Source organism: Larus michahellis, chromosome 20, assembly GCF_964199755.1.
Source record: "Larus michahellis chromosome 20, bLarMic1.1, whole genome shotgun sequence".
Classification (NCBI taxonomy): domain Eukaryota; kingdom Metazoa; phylum Chordata; class Aves; order Charadriiformes; family Laridae; genus Larus; species Larus michahellis.
In genome coordinates this window covers 6,614,839-6,641,420 of record NC_133915.1, presented here as the reverse complement: position 1 = coordinate 6,641,420, position 26,582 = coordinate 6,614,839, and the positions used below count along the sequence as shown (strand labels likewise).

Sequence of the window (26,582 nt, the reverse complement as noted above, 5' to 3'; positions counted from 1 at the left end):
TGGGTATGGCGGGGGAATGGCTTTACCCCGGTGTTATCAGGGCTTTCTGCTCCTTCCTCCCAGGGCAGCAGGGACCGGGCTGAGGTTGTCTTCTTCCCTTCAGCTTTCCTTGCAATCTCACGGCGTCCCCATGCTGGAGCCGGGCCTCCATTAGAGCTGTGCTCATGTGTAACAGCCCTACGAGGGCCAGGTGGTGCCCGCTCCCTGATTTCTGCCGCCCGAGCCCTTCCTGCGGGGGGGACACAGCTTCTTCTCATCAGTAGCTCCATTAAGGTTTTGGAGGAAAAGGGGTGGGACCCTCACCTGGTTCAATAGGAGAAGCAGCCCGGGGTCCCCAGGGCTGGGGTTTTGGTTTCTCAGCGTCCTGGGCGCTGACAAGAAGCTGTCCTTATGGCGGGTGTGCCCTCAGGGATGCTGCGCTGGCTCCGGGACCTGCCCTGGCTCCTGCTCAGCCCTGGTAAGCCTCTGCTTTGCTGCGCTGCAGCATCTGCAGTTCAGTTGTGACCTCTGCAGGACAGGGATGGCCCCTGGGATAACCCGGGATAACAGGGGGTCTCCTCCCTGCCGCTCCCCTGGCCCGGATACATGGATAAGCCTGGGAAGGGCTCAGGGGAGCTGGCAGCAGCCGGGGCAGGTGATGGTCAGAGGTGGTTTCTAACAGAAGGTGCCGCTCAGGAGAAAGAGAGCCCTCGCACGTGGTTTTCCATCTCCTTCCTCCTCGGCAGCTTTCAAAGGCTCTAAAAATAAACTTCCCTCACGCCTCAGGCAGCGTGAGCAAAGCCAAGGTTTCCCTGGAAAGTGTCGGCGGGAGCTGGGTGCCCTTTCTGGGGGGCACAGAGCGGCTTGTGTGTGAGTTGGGCCCCCCCCCCACCCTGCGCTGCGGTGGGGTGACTGCCCCGTGGGGCAGCCGGAGGAGTCGGGGCGAACAGTGTTTTCCTCAATTTGAGTGTTTCCCCCTGTTTCCTGCCCCCCAACCTCCCCCTTTATCTCCCCCCCATGCTGTTTAGACCTGTGAAACCGCCAGATCCATGCGGTGCAAATTGTGAGTCGATCGGTTTTGAAGGAAAACAGCTTAAATAGTCAAAACATGCCCTTGTCTTTCGTTAGGGTGTTTCCACTGCATTTCTCCCTCTGTGATTCTTTTCTCTGCCGGCCGGGGGGGATGGACCTGCCCGCCCTGGGGATGTCCGGGGCTTTGGGCTGTGTGGGGTTGGGATGAAAGTCGGTCTCACCTGCAAAGCAGGGGGGAGAAGCCGTGGGGCACGGGCTGGGAGTGGGTCCGGGTGGATTATCTCCTCCTCTCCAACACCCCCACGTTTGCCGGAGGCCAAGTCGCCGCTTTTCCATGCATGGGTTATCCCAGCTGCACAGCGGAGATAACGCCGCTCGCCCGCATGGCAAAGTGCTCGTGGGGCTGGGAACAACCAGGGCCAGGTGGAAGGATGTCCCCAAAGGGGACCTTGGTGTGCCGCGATAAATGGTTTGTGGCTTGGGGGGGGGGTGACGTGAGAGGGGCACGGTGAAGCCCTGTGCCGCGTTGCCGCTCACCGGCGATGAAAACCCCCCGAGCGCTGCTGAGCCGGGCACTCCCAGAGGCTACGGAAGTTTTTAAAAATTTATTTATAAATAAAAACATAAAATTACCAGTAGTTTACATCGGTCACCAGAAATAACATCCGAAAAACCTGCAGAAAAATAATTATCTGTACAGGCGGAGCCCGGCCAGCCACGGAGCGGGCAGGGCGGCCGCGGCTCAACCGGGAGCGACACAGCTGCGATGCAGACGGTCACACACAGCGTTGTGCAAAAGGCAGCACGTCGACGCCTCCGGGCGATCACATCACACAGCGCTGGCTGGGGGGACACACACGGGGCTGGGGTGATGGGGACCGGGGCTGGGGACATGGGGCCAGCAGGAGCAGGGCTGGGCAGGCGGGGAGGGCTCTGCCCCCCTCGCCACCCCCGGTGTGTTTGGCACTAGAAAGCTCCTGCTCACCGTGCGCTGGCTCTGACGTGGGGCGGGGAGGGGGTGCAGAGCCCTTGGTGCGGGGTTATGGCTTGGATGATGCAGAAAATCCCTTCTGTCTTCGCGAGCCGGAGCGCAGCCGGGTGCCATCCTTCATCCCTGATCCTTCGGCTCTCCAAAGCATCCCTCCGCAGGGCTGGGCAGAGGCCGGCTCACCCGGCGTGGCCCCGACCTACAGCTGTAGGGCTGGAACTGGGATTTGAGGTTGGCTTTCCTCCCGCGGACCCTGGCTAAGGATCGGCTTGTGCTGTGCGCTGGGACTGTCCGGGATGCCCCGGAGCGGCATGGTGGGGTGTGGAAGGCACAGACTGGTTTCCATGTGTGGCCTGTGGGGTGAGGGATGCTGAATTTTGCTGCTTGTGCACAGCTTTGAGCCCTTGGCCAAATTTTTGGTATGGGATCACGCAAGAACCCCACCCCTGCAACCCTGGGATGGGGCTTCCTGGGCTGGTGCCCAGCTCGCTAGTGGGCAAACAAATGTATTGCAGTAAAAATACCACTGGATTTGCACAAAGTGATCCCGGCTGGAGACCTCCACCTTGGCAAGCTGGATGCCACCTGATGCCCTCCCGGCTGCAGGGGGACGGGAGAGTCACCGCTGGTGATGTGCAATGGAGCCTTGTTATCCGCTTGCGGGCGGCAGGAGGAAATTTTAAGAGCTGGGGTAGAAAACATAACAAAAGTGGTTGGTTTGGGTTGTTTAACCCGCTCCCATTGCCAGGTTCCCATGGACATAAGGGCACGGGAGGAGATAAGGCAGCCGGGGTTCCCAGGAGGGACGGTCGCAGTGCGCAAGTGAGAGCGTGTGGGGTCAGGGGGCAACGACAGCCCATCTCCCCCCTGATCCCTCAGGTCAGACTGTGGCTTGGAGATTTCTGTTAATTCTTCGATCCAGTTGCCCGTCTGGCAGCTGGAGAAAAGGGACACAGAGCCCTTGTCCGTCAGGGCGGGGAGCGCTGGGCTCGCCATGGCTGTGCGGGTCCGGGGAGGAGGGATGTGCTGTGGCCCAGGGATGGGACGGGTGCAGGGTGGGCTGTGCTCGTTAGTGAAAGGTGATTTCAGTGGGGGTGTCGGCTGTAACGAGGTGGAGGGTGTGCGTGGGTCCCTCCTGAGGCTCTACAGCAGCCGAAGGACAGGAGAAGTGGATGTGCAGCCTGCACCGCGGCAGGAGGCGGCTCCTCGGTCCCACAGTGCCCCGGAGATCGGCACCGACCGGAGGAAGGTTAAGGAGGTGTGAGAGCAGCGCGGAGCTTCCTCGGGGCTGTGGACGGTGGGAAGGGCTGTGGCGTCCCTGTCCCCAGAGCTGTGCCGTCACGGCGTCCCCCCCAGCCTGGAGCAGAGCATCCCCTGGGAGTTTTGCATCATCGGGAGACTATTTGCTGAAGTCCTGTTCCCTGACCGCTCCCGTCACCGGCTTCTCAGTCCTACAAGGGGGCAGAAGGGATGCTGCCGAGGCGGCAGCAGGGGCACGGGGGAGCTGCTGGCACGTCACCATTGGCACGAGTTGCTTGTTCACCTCTGTAACACGACAGGCGACGGAGGGCACCGCCACGGTGCGACACGGGGAGGGGAGAAGGGCTGGTGAGCTGGCCAGGCCACCAGCTCCACTAATAAATACATGGCTCATCTGAACTGTACAAGGCATGGACCGACCGAGCCGCGGGGCAGCGCTTCTCGCCTGGAAGAGATGCCAATCCCTAAGCTGCAGGGAGAAGGCAGACCTGGCTCAGATCTCAGTGGCGATGATGTCCTCGTAGGGGACGTCGGCGCCCGGTATGTCCAGCTCGATGGGCTCCTTGCCATCTTCCCCTGCAGCAAGCTGCTGGAGCATCTTCTCTAGGTTCTGGTTCCTCTTGTACATGTGCAGGTAGCTCTGCTGCAGCTGCTTCTGGTAGTGAATCACCTTCTCCTTCTCCTCCTTCCACGTCTGCCGCTCGTGCTGGAAGCTGGAGGTCATCTGCTCGTTGTTGTCCTGCTCAGCCTTCAGCTCTGCCCTCAGCCTCTCCACCTCTCCCTGCAGGGCTTGAGCATCGTCCGCCATGGCGCAGGGCCTGGCCACCTCCCGGGCTTCGCTCAGCTGCTCCTTGAGGACGGCGAGCTCCGTCCGCAGGTCCACGATCTCCTGCTCCAGCAGGTTCACCTTCTCCCTCAGCAGCTCGGACTCGTTCTTCTTGCGCTGGAGCTCGTTCTCGCACACCTCCAGCTCCATGGCTTTGGTGCGCAGGGAGCCCTCCAGGTCCTGGGTCTTCATCTCCAGCCCTTCCATCTTCAGCCTCACCTCCTTCAGCTGAGCCTTCAGGCTGAGGATCTCGGTGGTCTTGGTGTTGAGCTCCGTCTGGGACTCCTTCAGCTGCTGCTTCAGGAGGGAGATCTCCCCCGACTTCTGGCACACCTGCGGGGAGGGATGCAGCACCCGAGTTAGGGCTGTGCCTTGGAGAATGCCAGCAGCACCCGCGGTACCCCGTGCAAACCATGCGGGACACAGCCGGGGTTTGGCATGCAGAAACCAAGGCTGTGAAATCCCACCCAGGGAGATGCCCCAGCACAGAGAGTGATGCCCCAGGCTCTCGTGGGGCTGGAGGGGGCCCCAAGCTCTCCCTGCGTCAACACCCCAGGATTTAGTGAGCTGACACACCTCAGCTGAGGTGTGGAAATGGATGGCGTTGAGGAAGTGCTTCAAGTCTCAATACCCCATCCAACACGACAGCTCATGCGGTCAGTTAAACTCGCTGAGCTTGTTTCGCCAAACAGACACCCAGCTGCACCCTGCAAAATCCCAGCTGGGAGCCAAGCACGTAAATCCGGCTGGAGCATCCCGCTGGAGCCTAAAGCGTGGCTGGTACAGCCGCTCCCCGAGACGGCTGCTGGGGGTTCGGTGTCCAGCCGCTCCTGGTGGGACCCTGCAGCTGCAATTTCGGTAGGGCTGGTGTCCAGCCTGGGAAAGTGGCTCGAAAATGCAAATAAACTAGAGATACTGACAGCCACGTGAGAAATCCTCGCATGCGAGGGAGCGAAGGTGAACCCCACGCTCCTCGAAGCATGTCGGGCAACAGCTCTGCCTCTCCCTGTGCGGCCGCAGTGAAATGCTGTCGGTGGATGTTATTCAGGCGGGTGAGCAGGCTCGCTTCTGAATTTTCAGCGGTTTAACGGTCTTTGTTCAGCGATGCCCAATCAGTGAGAAAATTAAGCTTAAGCACAGAGTGGAAGGTTTTACTGCTCTCTAATAAACGACCATGGCAAGTCCAAGTAGTTCTTATTTACACATGGGAAGGCAGCTTTACTGCTCCTTTGGGGCAGGCAGCCTGAAAAACCCTGCGCTGGAGGTTGGAAATGCGAATTTATTTTAATGACTGGGGTTTTTATGCAGTAGTTGTTTCCTTATACGATGTGAAGTGCTGAGGGGTTAAGAGGGGCAGTGAGTCACTCAATTATAACTTGCAGAGCCTCCACGCGACAGACCAGGGTTCTCCTTGGCTTTAGTATCTGTCTCCTACAGCCTGGGCTTACTGTGGGCGCCATCTGCTCTGCTCACACCCTCCGTGGTGCCGCGGGATGCAGGTACAGAAATGGAGAAGAGCTCCATGGGTTATTGCTGGTGCTGGAGCTATCGCCTTCCACGCGCACGCTTTGCTTTCAGCGTTGGCAGCCCCAGATATCTCTTGGTGCTACGGTGCCACTTACCTCCCACTGGGTCTCCTCCAGCGCCGGGGCGAAGCTGGTCTTCTCCTTCTCATAGGACCTCAGCTTGGTCTCCAGCAGGTTTTGCTCTTTCATGAGGTTCTCCAGCTCCTCCCGGAGCTGCTTCTTCTCCTGCTGCAGCTGGAACACCTGGAGGTGAAGGACCTGCTGCGTCCGCTGGGTTTTCTGTGAGGTTTGTTTGAGCTTGCTATTGCATTTCTGCTTGAGGCCCTCCAGCTCTTCCTTGCAGCGCCGCTGCTTCTCTTCATAAGCCTGGCAGGAGCTGACTTCCTTCTCCTCAAAGCTTGACTGAAGCTCCTGCAGCTCTCCCTCCCTCTCTAGCAGCTTCTGCTCCAGCTCCTGGATGGTGGACTCGTCTGTGGAGATGGGTGAACGGATGCAAGTGGTCTTCTCAGTGGCGTGGTGGTGGGAGGCTTTGCCAGGGTTGAGGATCTTGTTTCCCCCGTCGGAGAAGGACATGGCCTTGAGGCTCATCATGTTGCTGTCCTGGATGATGGCGCACTGCAAGATGTTGTGGGCTGAGCCCCCGAAGCGGCTGATGGGTCCCATGGGCGTGACGAGGGGGTCGAGCTGGTAACTGCTGCTGGTGCTGTGGGTGGGGAGGCTGGACATGGAGTTCCTGCCGGAGTCGGACAGACCCCCCGAGCACAGCACCGGCTTCAGCTCCTGCTCCTTGGCTTTGTCCGAGGCGTGCAGCGGCTGGGAGAGATGACCCCCGTTCTCTGGGGAGGAGTGGAGGATGGCGCTGGACCGGGGCAGCACCGGCTTGAAGGCGGTGGGTCGTGCAGCCGGCTTCTCCGCGCCCTGGGGAGAAGAGCAGAACCCGTAAGCACAGCCCGACAGCACGTCATCTGTTGTCCCCCAACCCTTCTGCCCCCAAGGATAAGACCCCCATGGCGGGGATGGCCCCATCAAGGGCTCAAAGCTCAGGAGGATACTGATGGCTAAATCTGCCTCTGCTGGGTTTGGGAATGAAGGGATACGGCTCGTATTGCGATCCAAATCCCCAAAAGCAGAGGGTGGGCAGGGTGCCCTCAGCACGTCCCCGCTGCCCCTCTCCTCCCTCTTCCTCAGCACAAATCATTGTCTCTGAGCCTTCTCCTGGACCAGGACGGCCCTGAGGTGGGACCTGCACCTGCTCTGAGGGCAGATGTGGTCCAGTGGACAACCTCCCCCCGCCCCCGCCGTCCCCCCCCGAACCTGGGAACACCATCTCCCCTACTAACCACTTCCAGCTGGCTGGGGAAGGGCATCAGCTTCTGCGGCGTGGGCGTCCCGAAGTCCATGCCGCTCGTCCCGGCTTGGCTGCCCAGCTCCCCGCCGGCAAGCGAGGTATAGTCCGCTCGGTGGGAGCCGTGAGCTTTCTGGCTGACCTTGATGTAAAAGAAGTCCTCATTCTTGCTGCTTTTGGAGCTGGATTTGTGGCTGGAGTCCTGGGAGAAGCCGAAGCGGAGCAGCCCGTCCGAGTACCTGTTGAGCTTTTTCAGGTGGGATGACTTGCGGAGCTTGTACTGGGAAGCTCGGCAGTGCTTGCTGTGGAAGCTGTGGCCGGAGATGAGGCTACTGACACTGCCCATGCTGGTCCCGGGCCGGGGGCATGCAGCGGGGGGAGCGGAGCCCGGCTGAACCGTGGGGCGAAGGGTCCGGGCAGCGGATAGAGCCGGCTGCTGCTGCGATCATAGCAAAGACCTCGCTGCGCCCTGGAGCTGCCAGCCTGGGGGAGGCAAAGAGAGCACGGTGAGGACAAGCGGCGTGGGAGGCGGGTGCCATTCTGCGCCCGTGGTTTGGGCATCGGCGGGGGTGGTTTCTGACAGTATGAGTGCGTAAACATGTGCTTTACGTGCACGTTTGGGTGCAAGCTGGCAGGGGCATGTGAAAGGGCTTGAGCAAAGGGGGTGCGTGCACCTCAGAGCACACTCTTACCCATGTGCGTGTCCGGGGATGGGTCAGTGTGCGTTGTGTGCAAATGAGCCGGTCGGCTCTCGGGAGGGTGCACAGGGAGAGGGACGCTTGCCGAGGCTGGTACCCGGCTGCCAGTCCTGGGCTGCTCTTCCCCATCCCAAAGCCCCGGCTGAAGGAGGGCGGCAGAGGAGGAAGGCAGGGAAGAGCAGGGCTTTCCCCTGTGCCTGGGGATGGCTCCGGGAGCCCCCCACGAGCCGCCTGCGTCTCCCAGGCTGGCTGGCACCTGCCGCGGCACGGCTCCATCCTGCCCTGCACCCACCACCGGGAGCTGCTGGGTACAGTCCAGCTCTTCCAACAAGCATCCGTGCCTCCTGCTTGTGCCATGCCGGATGGATCCCTTCTCCCGACAGCCGCGCGCTTGGTGCTGCGAGATGCAGTCACAGCCTCTCCTGCATCAGCCTGTCGCTCCCTGATTTCTCTCCAATTGTCAGTGCTCCTCTTAACCTACCTGAAAAGGGATGCTGTGAGGCTTAATTATGCTTCATGTCTGCGCAGCACTTAAGAAAACGAGAGGCGTTATGTGTGTGCTAAGTATTGTGATTACGGTTCAGAGGTATGCGGGGCTGTGCATTAATTCTCTTTGCTATGGGGGGAAAATACATAAAATAAAATCCTCCTGGCTCCTGGTGGCCTTTGCGATGCTCGGCTCCCATTGTCAGGGCTGTAATGGAGATGAACCTTCCATCTAGATAATTAAAGGGTGAGGTGGGGAGAAGGGGGAAGAGCCTCTCATGGGCAGAAGTTAGTCCTGAATCAAACTGAGCTAAATTCTGTTTGCACAGGATGATGAGAGGGACACGTTTCTGCTCTCCGCTGCATGCAGAACTGCTCAAGGCTCCCACTCCCAGTGGTGTCGGCGCCGTGCCCTCTGGTCCATGTTGGGCTCCCATCACCAGAACAGGCGTCCTGGGGGTAAAAAGTGCCCTGGGAGAGGGCTGGGTGGTGGAGGGGACGCAGACACGGTGTGCCGGGTCATCCTCGCTGCCTCATCCTCAAGGTCTAGAGAGTTGCTCCTGTGCTTTTCCCATTCTTCATTATGTTCTGCCTTAGTCCTGCTCCCATGCAGGCTCCTCTGCATCCTGAACAGGGCAACACAAACCTGTGCTCATCCCTCAGCTTTATTTGTTTTCCTTTCCTCTGTGCCCTGAGGACCCAGATTGAATAAGTGTCAAAGAAAAGTCACAGAAAGACAGAATATCCTCTTTAATCCCTAAATCCATTTTTGGGGAGATTAAGAGAAGTAAGTAAGAACCAAGGTCTGAACTGCTGCCTGGATGCTGATGTGCTAAAAGTGATCGATGACTTTGGCTTCATTCATTTTTACAGGGTAAGAGGCATAATGTGCGCGGAGGGGGAGGAATCGCTGCAGGGAACGGGATAATTGGCACAGGAGGTTGCTCTGCCAGCGTGTGTTCCCGACACCAGGCTTGTGTGTACGCGCCTGCAGAAGAGAAAAGGCAGTGTCACAGCAGCCGAGCTGCCAACTATAGCGACAGCAGCCCCGAGACAGCGCTCAACATGTGCGAGTAGCGGGGGGGAAAAGCAGCCGGTGTATTTACAGACGCCTATGGCAGCGCTGTCAGGGAGGTTTGATGCCTTAAAGCACAGAGCGATGCAGGGTGCATGGATCTGGTGCTCCGGGGATGCCGGACTCGCTGTCCCTGTGGCCAGAGCAGCGAGTCCCCTTGGACAGACGCGCCTTTGGGTGCCTGCAGAAGACAGGAGAAACGTGGGGAGGGAGAGCTGGGACTTTCCAGCCTCTTGGCAGGAGGCGTTTCAATCAATCCCAGCCCTCCTACACATGCCTGAGAGGGTTGGGCACGTCTTTTTCTTCTTCTTCTTCTTCCCTCTTTCAATTTTAAAAACGAACACTTCGAAAGGCGTGGAGGAGTTGGCGTTCGTGCACAGTGTTAGCAGAAAGAGAAAGGCTCTGGAGACGGCACAGCTGGGAGCGCAGCAAGGGAGCAGAGGGCACAGGTTCTGCTCCAGCTTCGGGACACCCCCAAAAGAAAAGGGGGGGATCAGGCGTGTCCCCCTTCCTTGTTCAGCCTCTGTGGCACGTGCTTGCATCTTCCCCTGCGTCAAATCTAGTGTGACTCTACAGGGAGCCAGATCGGTTTGCTGAGTCAAACAAAAAACTAGTCATTATGTACATACATATATATTTAGATGCACGTATATATGTATATTTTAAGGGCTTTTGCATGCTTGGCAACAGCCACGGTTCAGTTAGGTTAGGCATATTGCACAGTGTAAAAGGGGGTAGGAAAAAAAAAAATAAAGAAAGTGATACTGAGAGAGCAGGGTCTGGAAACACCCCGGCGATGGTGGGTGTCCCAGTCTGTGCTGGTGTAGGGGGGGGCTGCTGGAGGTGGGGTGCGTGCCGGGCTCAGTGGGGGTCTACGTCCGTGGGCACAAGCCGGGAGCTCACACTGTGGCGAGCGGTGCAGGCAGCCCGGAGAAGCGTGTAGGGTATCGGGGCTGGGTGTTTGTGGGGTGCACGTTGTCCCCTGTGGGTCCGCATGTCCCCCACCGGCGTGCGATGGCCGTGCCACCGAAGCCAACTGCGGCAGCCCCCCAGCCGCTCAGCTCCCGGCGCTAAATGTGATTACTTTGAAATGTGATTTTCCCTGTCACTCACCAATTAACCAGGACAGAAAGCCAGAAAAGACACAAGCCTTTCCCTCTCGCTCTGCCGCCTCCAGCAAATGAGCCCTTCAAAGCCCTTTTGTTGGTGGGGTTGGGGGGTGGGGGCCGGGGCGATGGTGATGGCACGAGCCCCGTGTCGGTGGGACCCCCGGGGCGATGCTGTGCCTGTGCTGCGTGATCCGTCATGGGATGTCGAGGGGCTCTTAATGAACCCCATTGAGGTGAAGGGGTGAGCCGGGAGGTGGGGGGGTCCGGCAGTGATGGACCCCCCAGTAAACGCCTGGGCAGTGTGGGCAAAACCCATGGGATGAGGGGCTGAACGCGTCGATGCACCCACTCTTATTTTTGCAGAAACAGAGGGGGGAAAAAAATGAATGGCATCCCACATTCATTGCAGTCATGCCTACCCTGCAATCGCACGTGGGAGAGCGGCTCTCCCCATCGCCTCCTTTCTGAATGGGCTGTAGGAATTTAATCTTATCTCCTCGCAGCATAGTTTCTTTGAAGCCTTTCCCTCTTCCTTGCACCATTTTCGCAGGCGGTAGCTTTCTCTCTGCCTTCCCCAGACAGGTCATCTCAGCAAGAGCCTTCCTTTCCTTCCAGGCTTCGCGGCGTTACTCCCTCCCTGCTGATCCTGTTCTTCTCCCCTCGGTATGCGAAAGCTTCCTTCTCCCCTGCGCTCTCTCGCCTACTCTTTTTCCCCTCTTGAATTATTATTCATCATTTCTGTGCAGATGCACCCACACATTTGGGTGTTTGTTGGGAGATGCAGAGATAATACAGAAGCAGCAGCAGCTGCCAAGAGCCTGGATCCCGGAGCAGCCTCCTTCCTCTTTCCCTCCATCGCTGCCAGGTGATGTGCCCCTCTTTTACTTGGTGATTTGGGTCTTTGAGACACCAGGAATGTGACCCCAGGGGAAAAATCTGGCCATTTCCATGGTGAAAAGCCATGCACGTGCTACCTGGAGCATCTGACTGATGTTTAAATGAAGAGAACGGCTTAATCCAAAACTTGGGAGCGCGGCAATCCTACTGAGCTGGATTTGGGATCTGCAGTCAAAACCGGGTTCTGATTTCTGGACCCCCAAGCCCATGCCCTAACGAACACCATGCTGATGAGATGGACGCACCCTGGACTACATCAGCATCTGCCTGTCTCCGCTCAGACTTCGGAGCTCGGCCCGCTCTCCCCGTGCCCAGCTGGAGCCAGGCTCTCTGAATCCTGCTCATTTTGGTCTCCAAAGAAATGGCAGCAATAGGGCTTGGAGAGCCCCATCAGCAGAGGCGACCTTGCCCCCACCCTGTAATCTTCACCCTAATCGCGCTAATGGGGATGAATTCAAACACCGCCCAGGCAGACGCCATCCTTGCGGTGCTCAATTGTGGCTCGGTGCCGGCGAAGGGCCCCATTACAAGGCTTTCATTCACTCTAATTCATTGTCCCCCGCTCATTCATTGATATTCATTGGGATCATTTTGATCGGAGGCAGGGAGTGAATTGAGTGCAGGACTCACAAAGCGCACCATGTGTTCTGCCCTGATTTGCCATTAGTGAAGGGGGACACTCCAGATGAAGAATAACCAGCCTCAATTACATGTTACATCCACTCTAATAGCCCAGGAGTCCATCACACTTAATGTTATTTCAATGAACACTAAGAGAATTCACACCCACGGGCTGGTGCTTGTTAGAGGAGCCAGCAGTGGCTTTGGCAGGGAGTTGGGTGGGCTTCGTGCCAGTAGTAGACTGTACCGTGTCTCTGCCGGTGTCCCCCGGCAGCTGGGCTCTTACGCCGAGGCCGGTGATCCTGCTGCAGGCCCTGGAGGTGAAGGCGCAACGGCAATAGGAGGGAAAAAGGCAACAAAAGGGGATCTGCATCCGTTTTGAAGCCCATCGGCAGCACCGAGTGCTGCCTCTTTGCACCCAGCTCCTGCAGGAGAACGGCTCAGGTCGAGGTTACTTAAACCCCTTTTCTCCTGCCAGCCCTGCTGGAAAAGCCAAAAAATCAACGCTGAATTCCGCATCAGCTTTGGAAAGAGCTTGAAGGAGCTGCGTGTGCCACTCTTCCATCCACCAAGCAATTGAGGCAGCAGTCCTGACCGTGGATGAGTCAACAAGCGGCTTTAATGGGAGAGCAGGGCAAAATCGTCCCTGTGATGATGTAGGCGGCACTGAGGCGACTGGCTTGAGCTATGTTTGGGGAAGCCAGCACTAGAATAAGAGGAATTTCTCAAATTAACAATGAATCATATTGGCAGAGCGAGCTTTAGAGGATATCGGCTCAACACCCGCTGTGCTGTGCCTATTTCTCCACTGTCTGGTCCCTCGGTGGGGAGACGGCAGCGTTTCCGTGAGCGGGGAGAGGCTCCGGGCCCTGCCCGGGGACAATTGCTCAACCCACAGAAAATTGGTGTAAGTCAGCAAAGTCCCCTGACTTTCAACGTCTGCGTTTCTGCAGAGCCTCGTGCTTTCTCTCCAGCAAATGCTTACTGGACAGTTAGCCTGAGCACAAACTAGTAGCACCAGCAAATATGTGGGCTAGAAAAAGTGATGTATTATTCTTTCTGTCTCCCTAGCCCGAGAGGGATGTAGAAGGGAGACAAACCGGGATCGCTTGGCGCTGGTGGCCGAAAGGCTGTAACCCCAGCCGCCAGGCATTTATTCCCAGGAAAAGCTGGTGTTTGGCCTGGCAGCCTGCGGGGAGTTACAGCCCGCAGGGAAGTCAGGAGATGAGCAAAGCGACTTGTGGGGAGAGGGATGGGGCAGCACAACCGGGCTCGGCACATCAGCAAACGACGCGGTGATGGGGGACAAAACATCGCCAGCTTCACCTGCTCCCACCTGCCAGCCCAGCAGTGCTCAGCGATGGGATGGTGTGATTAAAGGAAGGCTGTGCCGGGATGGTGATGCTCCCCGGCCAGCCTGTGAGCGCCGCTCCTGCCGACCCAGCGCTGCTTACGGAGCCAGCCCGTGTTTTCTGCGCACAGAGCGACGAGGGATTTCTGGTGCCGAAACGCCTCGGCTCTCCCCCGCACAGCTGCAGTTTATATTAAATAGCTTCGTATGCAAGCAAATCCAAACAGCGTTATCAGGAGCTGGGCTTGAGACAGTCCCGGCCTCCCTCCTACTGTCCCTGTACCGCATCTGACCCCGGGGAGGGGTCGTTCCCAAGAGGAGCTGGTCCCGTACGATGCACTGCCCTCGCTGGATGCAAGTGCAGCAACAGCAGGGCATCATGGGAATATCCAAGCGCTGCTCCGGGAGCCTGATCCTCTATGTTATCCCCACCTCAGCTTGGTCTACAGCTCTTTATGTTCCTGATGCCGTGTATTTCTCCAAGTAACCCTCACTCCTACCTGTGATGTCCCCAGCTCTCCCCTTACACCAGCCCAAAGGCTTTCTCACTTTGTTTTAGGTTAAACGCAACTCCAAGATGCTCCAGCTCGACCCAACCTTGGCTCGACCACATGCGAAGACGCCCCACCCGTGCCACCCAGAAACACCCAGACCCCCTCGCAGCTCCGTCCCCGCTCCTGCCGGCAGCCTCGCGTCACACGGATTTGGGAGCTCAGCGGTGATTCAACAGCCGAGCACAGCACCCACACAAGTCATATCAGTCATGCTCTGGGTACAAAGGAAACACTTGTATGAGACATAGTTAAATATTCCTGGGGTGGAGAGAAAGATCTTTTCAGCTTACTTAATTCCTAAGAGCATCTGGCTTTTCCCACTAATGAGCAACTAATACTGCAATTAAAGCCCTGCTAATTGGAAACTCAGAAATGCTCTGGTCCCTGCTTTTGTCTTTCGCAGGTCTGGGGACTCGCCGGGGCTGTGGCAGGCACACCTGAGCTGCGACGCCAGCGCTGGGGAACGGCCACCACCTCCAGGCTGGTGACTTCACCCCCATCCCATGATAGGCTCCGTCACTCCGTGGGAAACAGCCGAGACCCCACCGTGCCATGGCACCCGGGGCACCGGTCACCGCCGGCTGCTCGCAGGACCCCCCTCTGTTAACGGGGCAAGTTTCGGGGAGGGGGTTTTGGCAGCCCTGGGGATGCTGCCGGGGAGAGGAGCCTCTTCCCCAGGGAGGACCTTGCAGAAGGTACCATCCACGGATGGATCCGTGAGGCTGGAAGGTGCGAAACGCCCGCTCCTTCCCTCGGAGGAGGGCGAGGGGGCCTTCGCGGCCCCGCCACGGGTTAGTTATTTTGGGAAGCGTCTGGGGCTGGCAGCTGGTGCCGGGGTGGGTGACAGCTGAGCACGGCTTTCACTTGGGATCTGCGAGGCCCCTTCTCGCGCATCTATTTCCGACCCTGTAAAACACAATCTGCCAGGGTGCGGGCATGGGGGGGGGGGCGGGGGGGAGGAGGCACCCAAAAAAGCTGGTTACAAGGAACTGGCTTGCCCAAGGCAGCTCAGAGCCTCCGTACATCTTGCAGGTGCCTCCGAGCGTGGTTGGGAAGTTGCAGAGATGCTGTCCTTTAATTCCCGCGGCGAGGTCTGTGCCTGGTGCTAATTAGCGAAGCTGCAGCCCCGGTCCACAGCCTGACCAGTGAGGTTTGGTGTCCTACACATCTCCCACGCGCCTTCTCCGGGGTCTAATTGATGGAAAGGGTTTGCCTGTCCAGCTAAAAATAGCAAGAACTTCATGTAACTTGAGCTGAGCCCTAAATACTTCTCCTCCCAGCTTTCCGCTTCCACGGGCTTTGCATGTGTCTTTCTCTGTCCCCCTAATGATGGATAAAACAGCAATGAGGGACAGTGAGCCCATTGCCCCCAGGTTATGACAAGATGGTAGCACCAAGGGTTTCTCCCACAAGCCAGCCCCTGACTAGCCACCAGGGAATACTTGGACTAAGGACTAAGGTTCCTTCATCTGCAAAACTCCCCCAAGAGCGTACAGGGGAGAAGCATCCTCTTCATGTACAGGGAAAATTTAGAAGTGGAGCTGCAGGCTGCCATGGAGACAGGGCTCTGTTTGCAATCTTCTCGCCTTCCATTGTCTCTCCTCCTCTCCCAAGCGGTTGAAAAGCAGCCAGGAGCGTGGCCCGTGTTGCCTCCCCATGTTCCTGCTGGCCACGGTCGCCCAGCCCACCTTTGCTGTAAGTACTCAGGGGGCCCAGCTGGGTCTCCTCTCTGGTCCTCCGCCTCCTCTAGCCTTTTGGCACCTCCTTGGTGTATCTGGGGATCATAAAGCAAATCTGTGCTGCTTCTCCATCAGCCTTGTTGGGTTGATGTGCAACATGAGCACTGTCAGAATGCATGCACCCACCGTCTGCTCTCCCCTGCCCTTCTCTCACTGGTCATGGCCATGAGCAGCCAGAGGCTGAGATAGGGCTGGTTCTCGTGGGACATACTCCTAAAGTCATGGTCTGGAAACTGCCTGCTGCACTGGGAAGCTTTGGCTGCTTCCCTAAGAAAAAGGAGGGGAAATAACTGACCCTGACAGCAGCTAAACCCCCTCAATCTCTGTCCTTAGCAGTCAGTGTCAGAGGAAGAATTTCTCTGAGGCAGGACCTAAAGATCTTCCTGCAAACTAAACTTCTCCATGTCAAGTCTATGCTTAGCTCCACAACACTTGAGCTCTAAAACTAAGCTGTGCATTATTTCCACGCTGTCCTTCCTTGTTTGCGACACCAGTTATCCTGTGGCTTGTCTAAACGCTGGGTATTTTTGTACCCTGCATGATGCTCATCCAAGTGGGAGCCGAGAAAAGGCAACTTCTGCGTGTTGATGAGGAGCCAATCCCGGTCCTCGTTGCGAAAAGCATCTGCTGCGCTGCCGCTGTCTTCGCATCCTTCAACTCCCTCTCTTGCTCTCCAGAGCGCTACATGTCCCTGTCCCTGCTCTGCTCAACCAGGCTTCGATGCGGCAGCCACAGAAGGGGAAAAAAAAAAAAAAAAAAAAAAGACAAATTCAGCCCTCGCTTCCTATTTGCCGCCTCCTCTTTTTTTCAAACTTGGCCCGTTGTGAAAACCACCCCTTTAATGCCTGGCTGCCAAATAGAGCAATTCTCTCAATAGAGGAATGTACATCAAAGTTGCAAGGAATATTCAATTAACCTTTAAAGGAGATCATCCACACCTGGCTTACAGAGATGTCACTTAATTGTTTAAAAAAATAAACACATGCACTTGCGTTGCAGAGGAGCATGTCTGTTGAGACAGTTCGGGCTTCTGCCGCTGTTACCACTGATGTCTTGCTAAAAGGCAATTAAATGTCTAAACGTTCCTTCCAACTTGCATTCTGCGCCGGAACCTCTGGCATAGGCAATATGGCAAGTGGCCAAATTCGTCCCTTCTGCATCTAGGAAACCTCGATAAGCTTCTCTGAGAAATTGCCACTGCTGGCAAATAGCCCTGTGTCGTTGCACGACAGCAAACTAAGACGGACCTTTCGGAGGCTTATTCTCTTGCAGCAAGAGGGAGGCTCTCGGAGCTGAGCACCGCCGATGCCCTACAGGGCAGAGATGCTCAGTGCTCCAAAAGCCAGAGGTTCAGGAGATAAGGCTCTTCAATAAATGATTAAACCCCCTCTTACTCTCAGGAGGAGAGCGTGCACATGCATTGCTACCCTCTGCTGGAAGGAGCTGGCTTTCACAGAGGCCTTAGGCTGCTAAGGAGATGAATGGAGAACTCCTTTTAGCTCAGGAGGAAAACTTGTGTGCGTGAGGAAGAGGAAGGTCTGAACCGGAGTGCTGCTGTTGAGAGGACCCGGTTGCAAAGCCACGCAGGGTCGGCGTTTGCTCCCGCAGCTCGGGAGTAACCCCGGCACTGCTTGTGCATCGGGGTGCCCCCCTTCCCCCAGATTTTGCTCTCCAAAACCAGGCGATGGCCATGTGTGCACGCATTCAGGCCTTCCCCGAAACCATTTGTTGAGCTTTCCTGCACAAGGGGGGGGCGGGTTTCTTAGTGTGAGCAGGCATAAAAACCCAATGGTAGCAAACAATCATCTGCGTTGCTGGAAAGGAACACAGGAAAGACTTTGTGACCCACGTGCCAAATCTTTGTACATTCCCTGCTATTTTTAACTAATCCCTAATGGCAACCGTCCACTTTGGTCCTGCCCACTCCTCCCGGCCGCGCGCCTTCGCTGCTGCTCTCCCCGACCAGGGGACCGCGCGCTCCATGTCTCCTCCCTGCATCCTGCTCTGTCCCTGCCCGCAGAGGTCTTACACCTACTGGTCTCCTGGGAGAAGCCAGGACAGCAAACCCAAGGGCAGCCGGCAAACAGAAAACATCGAATAAATTAGGCAGGGGGGACTTTTAAGACCTCCCAAGAGAAGGAAATATTTACAAACACATGCGAGTCAGTGGTTAGGGGGGCTATTAAAAAAAAAAAAAAAAAAGCCTCCAAGTTTCCCGTCAGTGCTAAGCTTTTCCTGAGGGCTGGAGGATTAAGGTCCCACGCCTGTGGGTGCAGGGCATGGGCGGCACTGCCCCAGGAAAGCCCGGGTGGCTCCGTTATGGAGCAGTACAGGGCCACGCTCCCCTCCCTGCCACTCTGTGCCGCTTTGAGGAGCGATTATAGCACCGGTTTCCTGCAATGGCTGCAGTGATACTATCTTTTCACACTTGTCCACGCAGCACCTTGCACCACGGGCTCAGAGCTCTGCCGGGATGTCTGTGGGTGACAGCGTCCCATGGAGCAAAGCCTGGAGCTCAGCTCTCGCTGCCAGAGACAGGGACGGGTTTTTTTGAACGGTCTCAAGGAAGGCAGGTACAGGATCCAGCCCTCGACCGGGTTTTGCTCCCTGTTGCGCCGAGAGCGGCTGCTCGGCGGCTGCCCACCTCTCTGCATGCCGCGGATGCCTTACCTGAGCCTGTGCTGAGCATGACTGTACCTGCCCGCAGCAAAATAGAGGCTTTCAAAGAGGGGAAAACAGTGATTTAGGGCAAACGATATCATCAGAGCAAGGGCTTCGGGAGGCACGGGACGGGAGAGCAGCAGCAGCTCGCTGGGGCAGCATCCCTGCCTCTGCCGGGCCCCGCTCTGCAGCAGAGCATCTGCGAGGGACGGGCTTTCCCCTTTCTCACCAGTGCTGTGGTCTCTCTGCCCCAGCCTGGGCTGGGGGTCTGCCCCTGGCGGGGGGCTGGGGGTCTGCCCTGGAAGTCCCTACACCCGCTTGGGCGGCTCACAGGAGAGCTGGCTTTTCTTGAAATCTCATTTTCCTGCCCGAGTTTCACATTCATTTGCCTCCCACCGCTCCGCAGCGCTGCCTGCCAGGGAAGAGTGACTAAGGGGTGGGTGGAAAAGAACGACTCCAGACCAATTCAGCAGCCTGCGGTGCCAAGAGGAGGGGGTCACCCGGGGAGCAGGAGGGGCACTGGCACAGCTGGGGGCTCCGAGGACGAGGGAGCTGCCATGGCAGGGAGCGCAGCCCCTCGAGCGTGTGCGTGCTGTGGGGCTGCGGCTGGAAGCCCGGCAGGGAGCTGAGAGCATCCCCCGTAGCGTGCGATTGTGTTCCTGAGTGCACTTCTGCAGCTGCCATTAATTGCCCCCACCGCTGATTGCACCGATGATTTTGCACTTACAATTCTTTGTCCCACTGATTAATGGCCCTGGTGATTAATTGCAGGGGTGAGACCACAGAGTGGCTAACGGAGGGCTCCGCAGACCCTTGGAAGAGCCTGGCTGCAGGCGTAGGTGTGAGCCGGGCAGGTCGGCGCGGTGGGACACGGAGGGGCTGGGGGAGACAGTGCTCGTCGGTGCGTGGCCGTGACCGCAGGCTGGTGTGGGAGGCTGGGGCCAGGCGAGGAGCAGCCGGGCAGGCTCTGCCCTGGCAATGGTTTCAAAGGGAGGTTAATCAGCGTCTGGAGCGATGGTATCAAAAGGACAAGATTAGTGGAGACTCGCAAGGACTTTTTTTTTTTTTCTGCTCGTATTCCACTTGCCGCAGCCTTCAGTGAGGAAAACGAGCTCTCGGGAGGAATTTGGAGAGCCACGGAAACTACTGCAGAAACGCAAGCCTGCCCGGGAAAATGGGTCAGGTGCTGGTCCCTCTGCGGTGAGCACACTGAGTCACACGTGTAAGGAGTTCACAGGCCTCAGCTCACTTGTGAACCCAGGAGTGAGAGAGAAAAACCCCCTCAGCACTGCTCTGCTGGGGCAGACCTGGCTGAGAAGTGCCCAGGGCTTGGCACTGCTGGAAGGGGCTGACGCCAGGGCCAGGAGGGTGTTAGCAGATGGGAACAGCAGGAGATCAAATACAAACTCCCCAGGGAGAAAAGGGTTCGTAGCAGGGATGCAGTGGTAACGCCGCTGCAGCTGGGATCCAGGTGTGTGGGCACAGCCGTGCGGGGGAATCGGGGCTGGGGGGCTCTGGATGGGAGCTGTCAGGGCTCCCCCACAATCCTGGGCCAACTTCTGTGTGTGGGACCCTCCTGCCACTCCATTGGGAACCTGCAGCCGGGGCCAAACATGCCTGAACTATGAGGAAAAGTGAGGTGCTGTCTGCAGAACCCAAGCAGGCATCCGCGGCCCCTTCGGAAATGGCAAGGTGCAAGCTCCTCGGCTGGCTGAGCAAAGAAGGGAGCGTCGTGCTCCGAGCCTGGTGCCCATCTCCGTGCTTGTTCCCCACCAGAGTTGGCAGCTGCCGGGGCTGTGCAGATCTGGCACCAAATGCAGAGCATCAGCAGGGTGAGAAGTGACAGCCTGGAGACGACTTCTGCCACAGCCACGGCAACGCTCGGGCACTGCTTTTAAAGGCAGAGGTTAATCCCTGGCTTTCCAGGACCTGGGTGGGCACCCCCGGGAGCTGCAGTGACCTCCCCTCCCTGCTTTTACCTGTGTGCCCAAATAGGCACGGACCCTGCAGCCTGCACAGGGCGCACGCACACCGAGGAAAGCACCGACAAACCCGCCTGGCCATGCCTATGTGCACCCAGGGAAAGGCTAAAACACTTCCAGCGATACCTGGCTGCACGCTCACACGCAATACCTGCATCCAGGTGCAATTAATATTGTCACACAGAGGAACCCGATGCCCACACGAGCCCCCGTTCTTGCTAATCCTCTTCCACCCATGCTGCCCACCCGCTTGCTGCCCGTCCCACCCCACGCACACTGGCGCTACCGGCAAATAATTTCTACCAGGAGCGGGCAGCCCCTTTCCCGGGGGTGGCTCAACGCTGATGACAACAAACCAAAGGCATCTGCCCCCTTTTTTTTTTTTTTCCTCTTCCCGGAGAGTTTGGGGACTGTGTAACCAGAAGCAGCCTGAACCAAGGTGCTGAACAGGCAGAATTTTCTCGTTGCCTTGAAAAGAAGTTTTCCAGACTTCAGAGGGAAGTGAAAAGACGGAGCTGAGCCCTGTGGGAGCCGCTGGCGGCTTCGACCTGGCAGAGGGATGTGCAGCCGAGGCGGGGGGGGGGGGGGGGGGGGTAGGACACACACAAAACGACACACATTTAACCCTCTCTCCCGGGCAGCTCCGACCCCGCGGGCTCGGGCAGCGGCTCCGACCCTTTGTGCCCGTTGTCCCTTGTCACCGCTGGGTCGGGCCGGCAAAGCTGCAGCGCCGGGCACCCCCGGAGCTGCATCCCCGGTTAACCCCAAAGCGACGCGCTCCGCTCGCAGCCCCTCGGGGAGCGAGGGGGGGTCCCGGCCGCGCAGCTCAGCGCATCCCCCCCCTCCCCGCCCCGTCCCCTGCCCGCAGCTCCCCAGGCAGCGGTACCCTGGGGGCCGGCAGCGTGACCTCCCTCCCCACCACCACCTCCTTCCCCGCGTCCCCCCCGTCCCCAGCCGCGGGGTTTCGCCCACCTCGGGTGGCCGCTGGCTGCTCGGCGCGGCGGCGCGGCGCTCGGCGGGGCTCCCGGTGCGGGCCCGGCAGCAGCATCCCCGGCGCGGCGGCGGAGGAGGAGCCTGCAGCCCCGCGCATCGGCCCGCCCCGCCGCAGCCCCCGGCCTTTGTGTCCCGGACCGCGGGGTGTCCGTGTCCCTCTCCCCCCGCCCCGTCGGTGGGTTGGGGAGCGGGGGGGCGCCTTTGCTCGCTAAAGGAGAGCAGGAGGTGAGGGGGCTTTGGGTGAACGCGGCCGGGTTTGGACCGTCGGTGCGGCCGGGGTTCGGGCTGGCGCCTTGGGAAGCTCGTCGGGAAAAGAGCCGAGAGCCCGGGGAAAGCAGCCAGCAGGGAGGGAGCTCGCCCGGCCGGGAAAGGTCTGGGCTGAAGTTCCTGTTTTGCTTGATTTGGAGCAGGGACTTGAAGCCGAGTCTCCGATATCCCCCGTTTTTGGGGTGAGCACCGGGCTGGGCCGGGGTGTGTCTCGCTCATGCCACAACTAGTCCTCCCGGCAGAAACGAGGACGCGTTCCCCGGGCCTCTGACCACGGGGAACAGAATTGGCGGGACTGTGGCCACAGCCGTCCTAGGTGCAGCTGGGGAAACTGAGGCACGGTACCTGCAGACCTGCCCCATCCCTGGAGGGGTTCAAGGCCAGGTTGGACGGGGCTTGGAGCAACCTGGGCTGGTGGGAGGTGTCCCTGCCCAGGGCAGGGGGGTGGAATGAGATGAGCTTTAAGGCCCCTTCCAGCCCGAACCATTCCATGATTCTATGATTCTGGGACCTACTTCAACCGCGACGGGCGCAGAGGCAGCTGCGCTGTCAGGTATCAGCAGAGGAGCCTCACCTTGCTCACGCTGATGCTCACTTAAGTGGCTTTGGCTTCTCAAACAAGCCACCCCCTTGGCTGTTCTGCTGCAAGTGCCCATCTGGATATGTTTATGGGCCGAAAAGCAAATAAAGGCAGGAGAAGGGGAGAGCTGAGCCACTGCAGCGTGTGCACGGGTGGCTGCCCCCATCCTGGCGCCAGTGCTGTCAAGCCTGGCAAGAGTTTGCTCTCTGCATAAGCAGGTACCTAAAACATCCCAAAAGCAGGCTGAGGTCAGTGCGGGCTGAGGACCTCCTGTGGGGCTGCGAATTGCTGTGCCAAGGTGGAGATGTGGGGGGAGCAGCCTCCTCACCCCTCCTGGCCTTTCCTTTACTGCTGAACAGTGGGGAGGGATGCTCTAAAGAAAAATCCCTGAGCGTTTCTGCTAAAGCACCTTCCTGAAGCGATTCAGGCTGGAGCCCTTGTACTGATTTCTGTAGCCCAAGCAGGCTGTGCTTGTCCACAGGCAAGGCCCATCCTCTTGTGAAGGTTTTTTTCCAATATCAGGAGGAAGCCGAGCGGGTACCCACACGGACTATGAATTCCCAAGCACCGAGCAGCGTTTGGCGTGTCCCGCTGCTCCCCGGTAGGCTGGAGCCCGGTCGGAGGTGCAGTTATATTCCCACATCCCTTCCGTCCCGGTACGTCTGCCCCTGGGGAAATCTGTTTGCCTCCTTTTTCCTCACCTAGTTGTTAATCTCTTCCTACACGGAGGCAGGTTTCCTGCCTGCCTGCGCTGAGCCAGGCCTGTTTGCCATCGCCAGCTGACGCAGCGCTCAGGAATTCGCTGGCTGGCTGGCAGCACATCTGGACTTGCCCCGCGCAGGGTGCTGCGTGGCCGCGTCCCGGTCAGGTATGCAGCAAGGGAGGCTCCCCCCCAGCTCCGGCACACACCTGCGGCTCTCCCGAGCCCCCCGTCGCCTCCTGCCCCTCTCAGTGCCGAGATGGAGTAGGGAAGGGGGTCTGGGAAGACGGGACCCCCAGTGTGAGCTGGCACATGACGGCGGGTGTCTGTCTGAATGGCAGGAAAGCCACACATTCCCTTCCCAAAGCCAGTGTGGGAAACCAGCCAGGGCACAGCATTGAGTGTGCACGTCCCTGCACACACACAGCCCCAGCAGCAGCGCAGGGAGAGGCAGGTGGGTCCTGCAGGACCCCCAGGAGTGAGAGGACCGCAGGTCCTGAGGGACAGGGACTAAACCGGTCTCAAACTGGTCTGTGCACCCATCAGCCCGGTGGGACTGGACTCCTGTCTTGCGGACGGTCCCGCCGCGGTTGCCAGCCTTGGGCAGGGCTGGAGGAGAGCGGCTGGGGCTCGGCGCCGGGGTTTGCTTTGCTCCCGCTGCAGGAGCCCGGCCGGCGCCCCGCGAAGAGGCCGACGGCGCGAACCAGAGCAGCGAGGTCTGCCGCCGCCCTGCCTTCCACCAGCGCGCGCCCAAATCCCAGCCCGCGGCTCCCACTATCAGGGCATTTGACACCGAGCGAAAATAGTTACGCCGGGGTGGAGCACGGGAGAAGCGAGGCTTTAGCTCTGCACAAACCGCAGGGCTTTGATTTATGGAGCTGGCGCTCGGCAGACGAGATCCACCCCCCTGCTTTTTTTAATATTGTTTCCTGGCAGCTTAGTTGGTTTCTCTGCTGATTTGAGCAACGCTCCCACAATCCTGCGGGTGCCTCGTTGCCTTGAAAGCAGTCAGCTGGAATTTGCTATTTTAGGACCTAAAAATTGAAGAGAGGAAGAGGAAGCAGAAGAAGGAGAAGAAGAAGAAGTGGAGGAAGAAGAAGAAGGGGAAGAAGAAAGCGTATTCATGTGAGCGCAGAGGAATGGTTTAGCAGGATTTCACTCGAGGGGGAAAAGGCACAAAAAAATAATTATGATTCATTTTCAGTCGAGCGGAGCTTCGTGTTTCTATAGTAAGTCATAACAAAACAAGGGTGGCGAAGCCAAGAAGTTATTTGCACCAGATGGGCCAGCGGTTGTATCTGCAGCTTTTCAGGAATCGTCCTGACTTGGGCAGATTTTGCAGCCGGGAGTTCAGGGGTTCAACCACCATGGGGGGGGACGACACACAGGGTGGCAGGGGGGGCTGCAGCTCTGCTGTGTCCCTTGGCTGTCCCTGCCTGGCTGTCGGGGGGGGACCGCTGTCCCCCCATATCGTCACCCGATGGGCCCGGTTGCTGGAGCGGCTCCTCCTGGGCTGAAACTCGTCCTCCCCGGCTCATCCGTCCCGTTCATGTCAGCACTCGCCCCGTCTGCCGTGTCCTCGCCCCCGCAAACGAGTCTGACGACGGGGTGTTGCCTCAGCTCCCCGAGTCACCTGGAAGCTTTCCCAGGGCAGGGGAGCCCCGGAGAGTAATAGTAAAGGGCCCTCGCGGAGATTTGGGTTATTGAGGATCGTGGGGTGCTCGGGCAGATGCAGAACCCCTGGGGTTCTGTCCTGCCAGCACGGAGCTTGGATTTCCCCGGTGCTGGGAGCTGAGCCCTGGTGAAAAACCTCCCTGCAAACACGTCCCTGTCTTCCACCTTCATTAACGGAGAAATGAAAAATTCCTCCGACAAAATCCAACCCCCCCCAAAAAAAAAAAATTTAAAATACTCCACTTTTTTCACCCTCGCTGCAAAGAGGCGATGAAGCACCAGCGACTTGTTTCCTGGGGGTGGAATTTGGGCAGGGGGTGGATGAGATGCTCACCCGCCTCGCTGGAGTCTGGCACCTCCGGCGGCTGCTGGCAGTGCCGGGACCGGCTGCGTTCAGGGCGCAGGTGAGTCAGTCCCCGATCCCTTCCACTCGATACTAGTCTTTCTTAATCACTTCGCATCGTCATCCTGGATACAGCCCTAAGTGGATTTGCATGGATAGATTGAATAAGAGTCCCCTCTCCCTTATATTTTAGGATAAAGGATAAGCAGAAATGACAAAGGCAGGATTTTTTCCTCTTTTTTTTTTTTTACTAACAAATTATTTACAAATCCATTGAAATTGGATATAACTTAGTTCATACTAATTTACTGCTCTGTAAGGGTAGTTCAAGATAATAAGATCAGCGATAAAAGCAAGAAGTAGGTGTATTTAATGACTTTTTCCCCTACAGAGCTATGAAGCAATATTGGAAGAGTGAGGCAAGGCTGGGAAAAGGAAATGAACCCGCAAAATGCTCCGGAGGGTTGGAGGGCTCAGATGGCACCCGGATGAGCAGGATGAGGACGCCAGTATAATAAATAGTACCTTTTGCACATGAATTTTAAATAGCAATAGAAGCACGGGATGCGAAGCCAAGCCGGGAAGCCCTGGGAAGGGGCACCCAGTAGGTTCATCCTCCCGGGAAACACGGATGCTCCACCGGGGAGATGCACCCTGCTTGGCCCTGCGCGGGGATTTGGAGGTGAAACGCAGCAGGGAAGAAGGAGCGTTGGGTGTTTGGTCGTTTCGGCTGGGCAGGTGCGTTACAAATCACAATTAGCCTGGGAACCTGCTCGGCATAATTGCGGCGGAGCTGCAGGGACACGTGCGCGCTCACACGGGCGATCCTGCAGAATGAAAAAGAAGCCGGTTTAGCCGTCCTGTCGGGGGGTAAATACTACGGGAGCGATCGGCAAGATAGCGAGAGCTTATGTATGCGGCCAAGGAGGATCTCGGCTGATGCTAGTGGTGGCGACTTCTGTGTCACGCTGGCTTTGCTTTGAGCTTTGCAAGGCTGTTGTGCAGGGGGTGATGCATATTAATGCATATTAATCAGCTCAGCCCCGCTGTGGCCAAGCCACCAGCTGATATCCCTGACGTGACCGTGATATTGTCCTCATTGTGCCGCACAAAGCGGTTTCCAGCCAGGGCTGGGGGTATTTCTTGTTTTGGATGAGGTGGAGGGGGGAATCCACCCAGCTGATCCCCTCCCACCGGAGACCCTTCCTGACGGGGCTTCAGCGAAGCGACGTGGCACTTGTCAGCGCTCCTCCGTGCTCTCTCCTTGCACGCTCTGTAATTTTAGGGAAAATAAAGCCAGTTGATGCTGGAATGAAAAGTAAACTCCACGTGGCCTTCCCAGCCTAGCAGCAGAGTCTCGCTTGGGGAGTTCAAGCCTCCTTAGATGAGACTTTGCTCTCAGCTCCCTTTCCTGGAGCCCCGAGAAGCAGCCAGCAGCCCTGGTTTCCATCCCAGGCAATTGAGGAGCAAAAAAAAAAAACCCCAAAAGGTCATGAGAAAAGCGTATCGCACCCGAGCTTATAAAGGCAGACTGAAATTTCCACTTCTGGGATTCAGCCTCTCCTTTCCCATTAAAATTAATGATAAGAGCACATCTCAGCTCCTTGGTAGCTCTTCGGCCTCTTCCTTTGCTTGGTGCTAAAATCGAGACAAGCCCAGGCTGCGTCCCCGGAGCCTCGGAGCACAGTTTGCTTTCGCAGTTAAACAAAGCAGCTTCCTCTGCCCGGCGGAGTTGCAAAACAGCGATAAGTCGCCGCATGGTTCTCGGTATTGATCTGCGATGCTAATCTGGGTATCTGTTAGCTGGACACCCCGGTCACACCGCAAAGTCTTGCTTGTCGAGTCCAGATCTCACGCAACCGGGAATTCTTCTGAAGCGTCATCCTGGCGTCATTT

The 26,582-nt window shown here is 57.9% G+C and overlaps 1 protein-coding gene and 1 long non-coding RNA gene across 2 annotated transcripts; one reads left to right on the top strand and one right to left on the bottom strand.

Annotated features, from left to right (window-relative positions):
* Nucleotides 1-1,601: 1,601 nt before the first annotated feature.
* LZTS1 (leucine zipper tumor suppressor 1) lies at nucleotides 1,602-21,247 on the bottom strand. Its single transcript, XM_074563746.1, has 4 exons — nucleotides 21,102-21,247; nucleotides 6,952-7,439; nucleotides 5,708-6,529; nucleotides 1,602-4,418 (listed from the first exon to the last, which is right to left on the bottom strand). The coding sequence occupies exons 2-4, from the start codon at nucleotides 7,300-7,302 to the stop codon at nucleotides 3,753-3,755; spliced, it is 1,839 nt and encodes a 612-aa protein (XP_074419847.1). The 5' UTR covers nucleotides 7,303-7,439; nucleotides 21,102-21,247; the 3' UTR covers nucleotides 1,602-3,752.
* LOC141733412 (uncharacterized) lies at nucleotides 21,201-26,195 on the top strand. Its single transcript, XR_012584289.1, has 3 exons — nucleotides 21,201-21,347; nucleotides 23,701-23,898; nucleotides 25,078-26,195. It is a non-coding gene; the product is annotated as an uncharacterized LOC141733412 (long non-coding RNA).
* The last annotated feature ends 387 nt before the right edge of the window (nucleotides 26,196-26,582 follow it).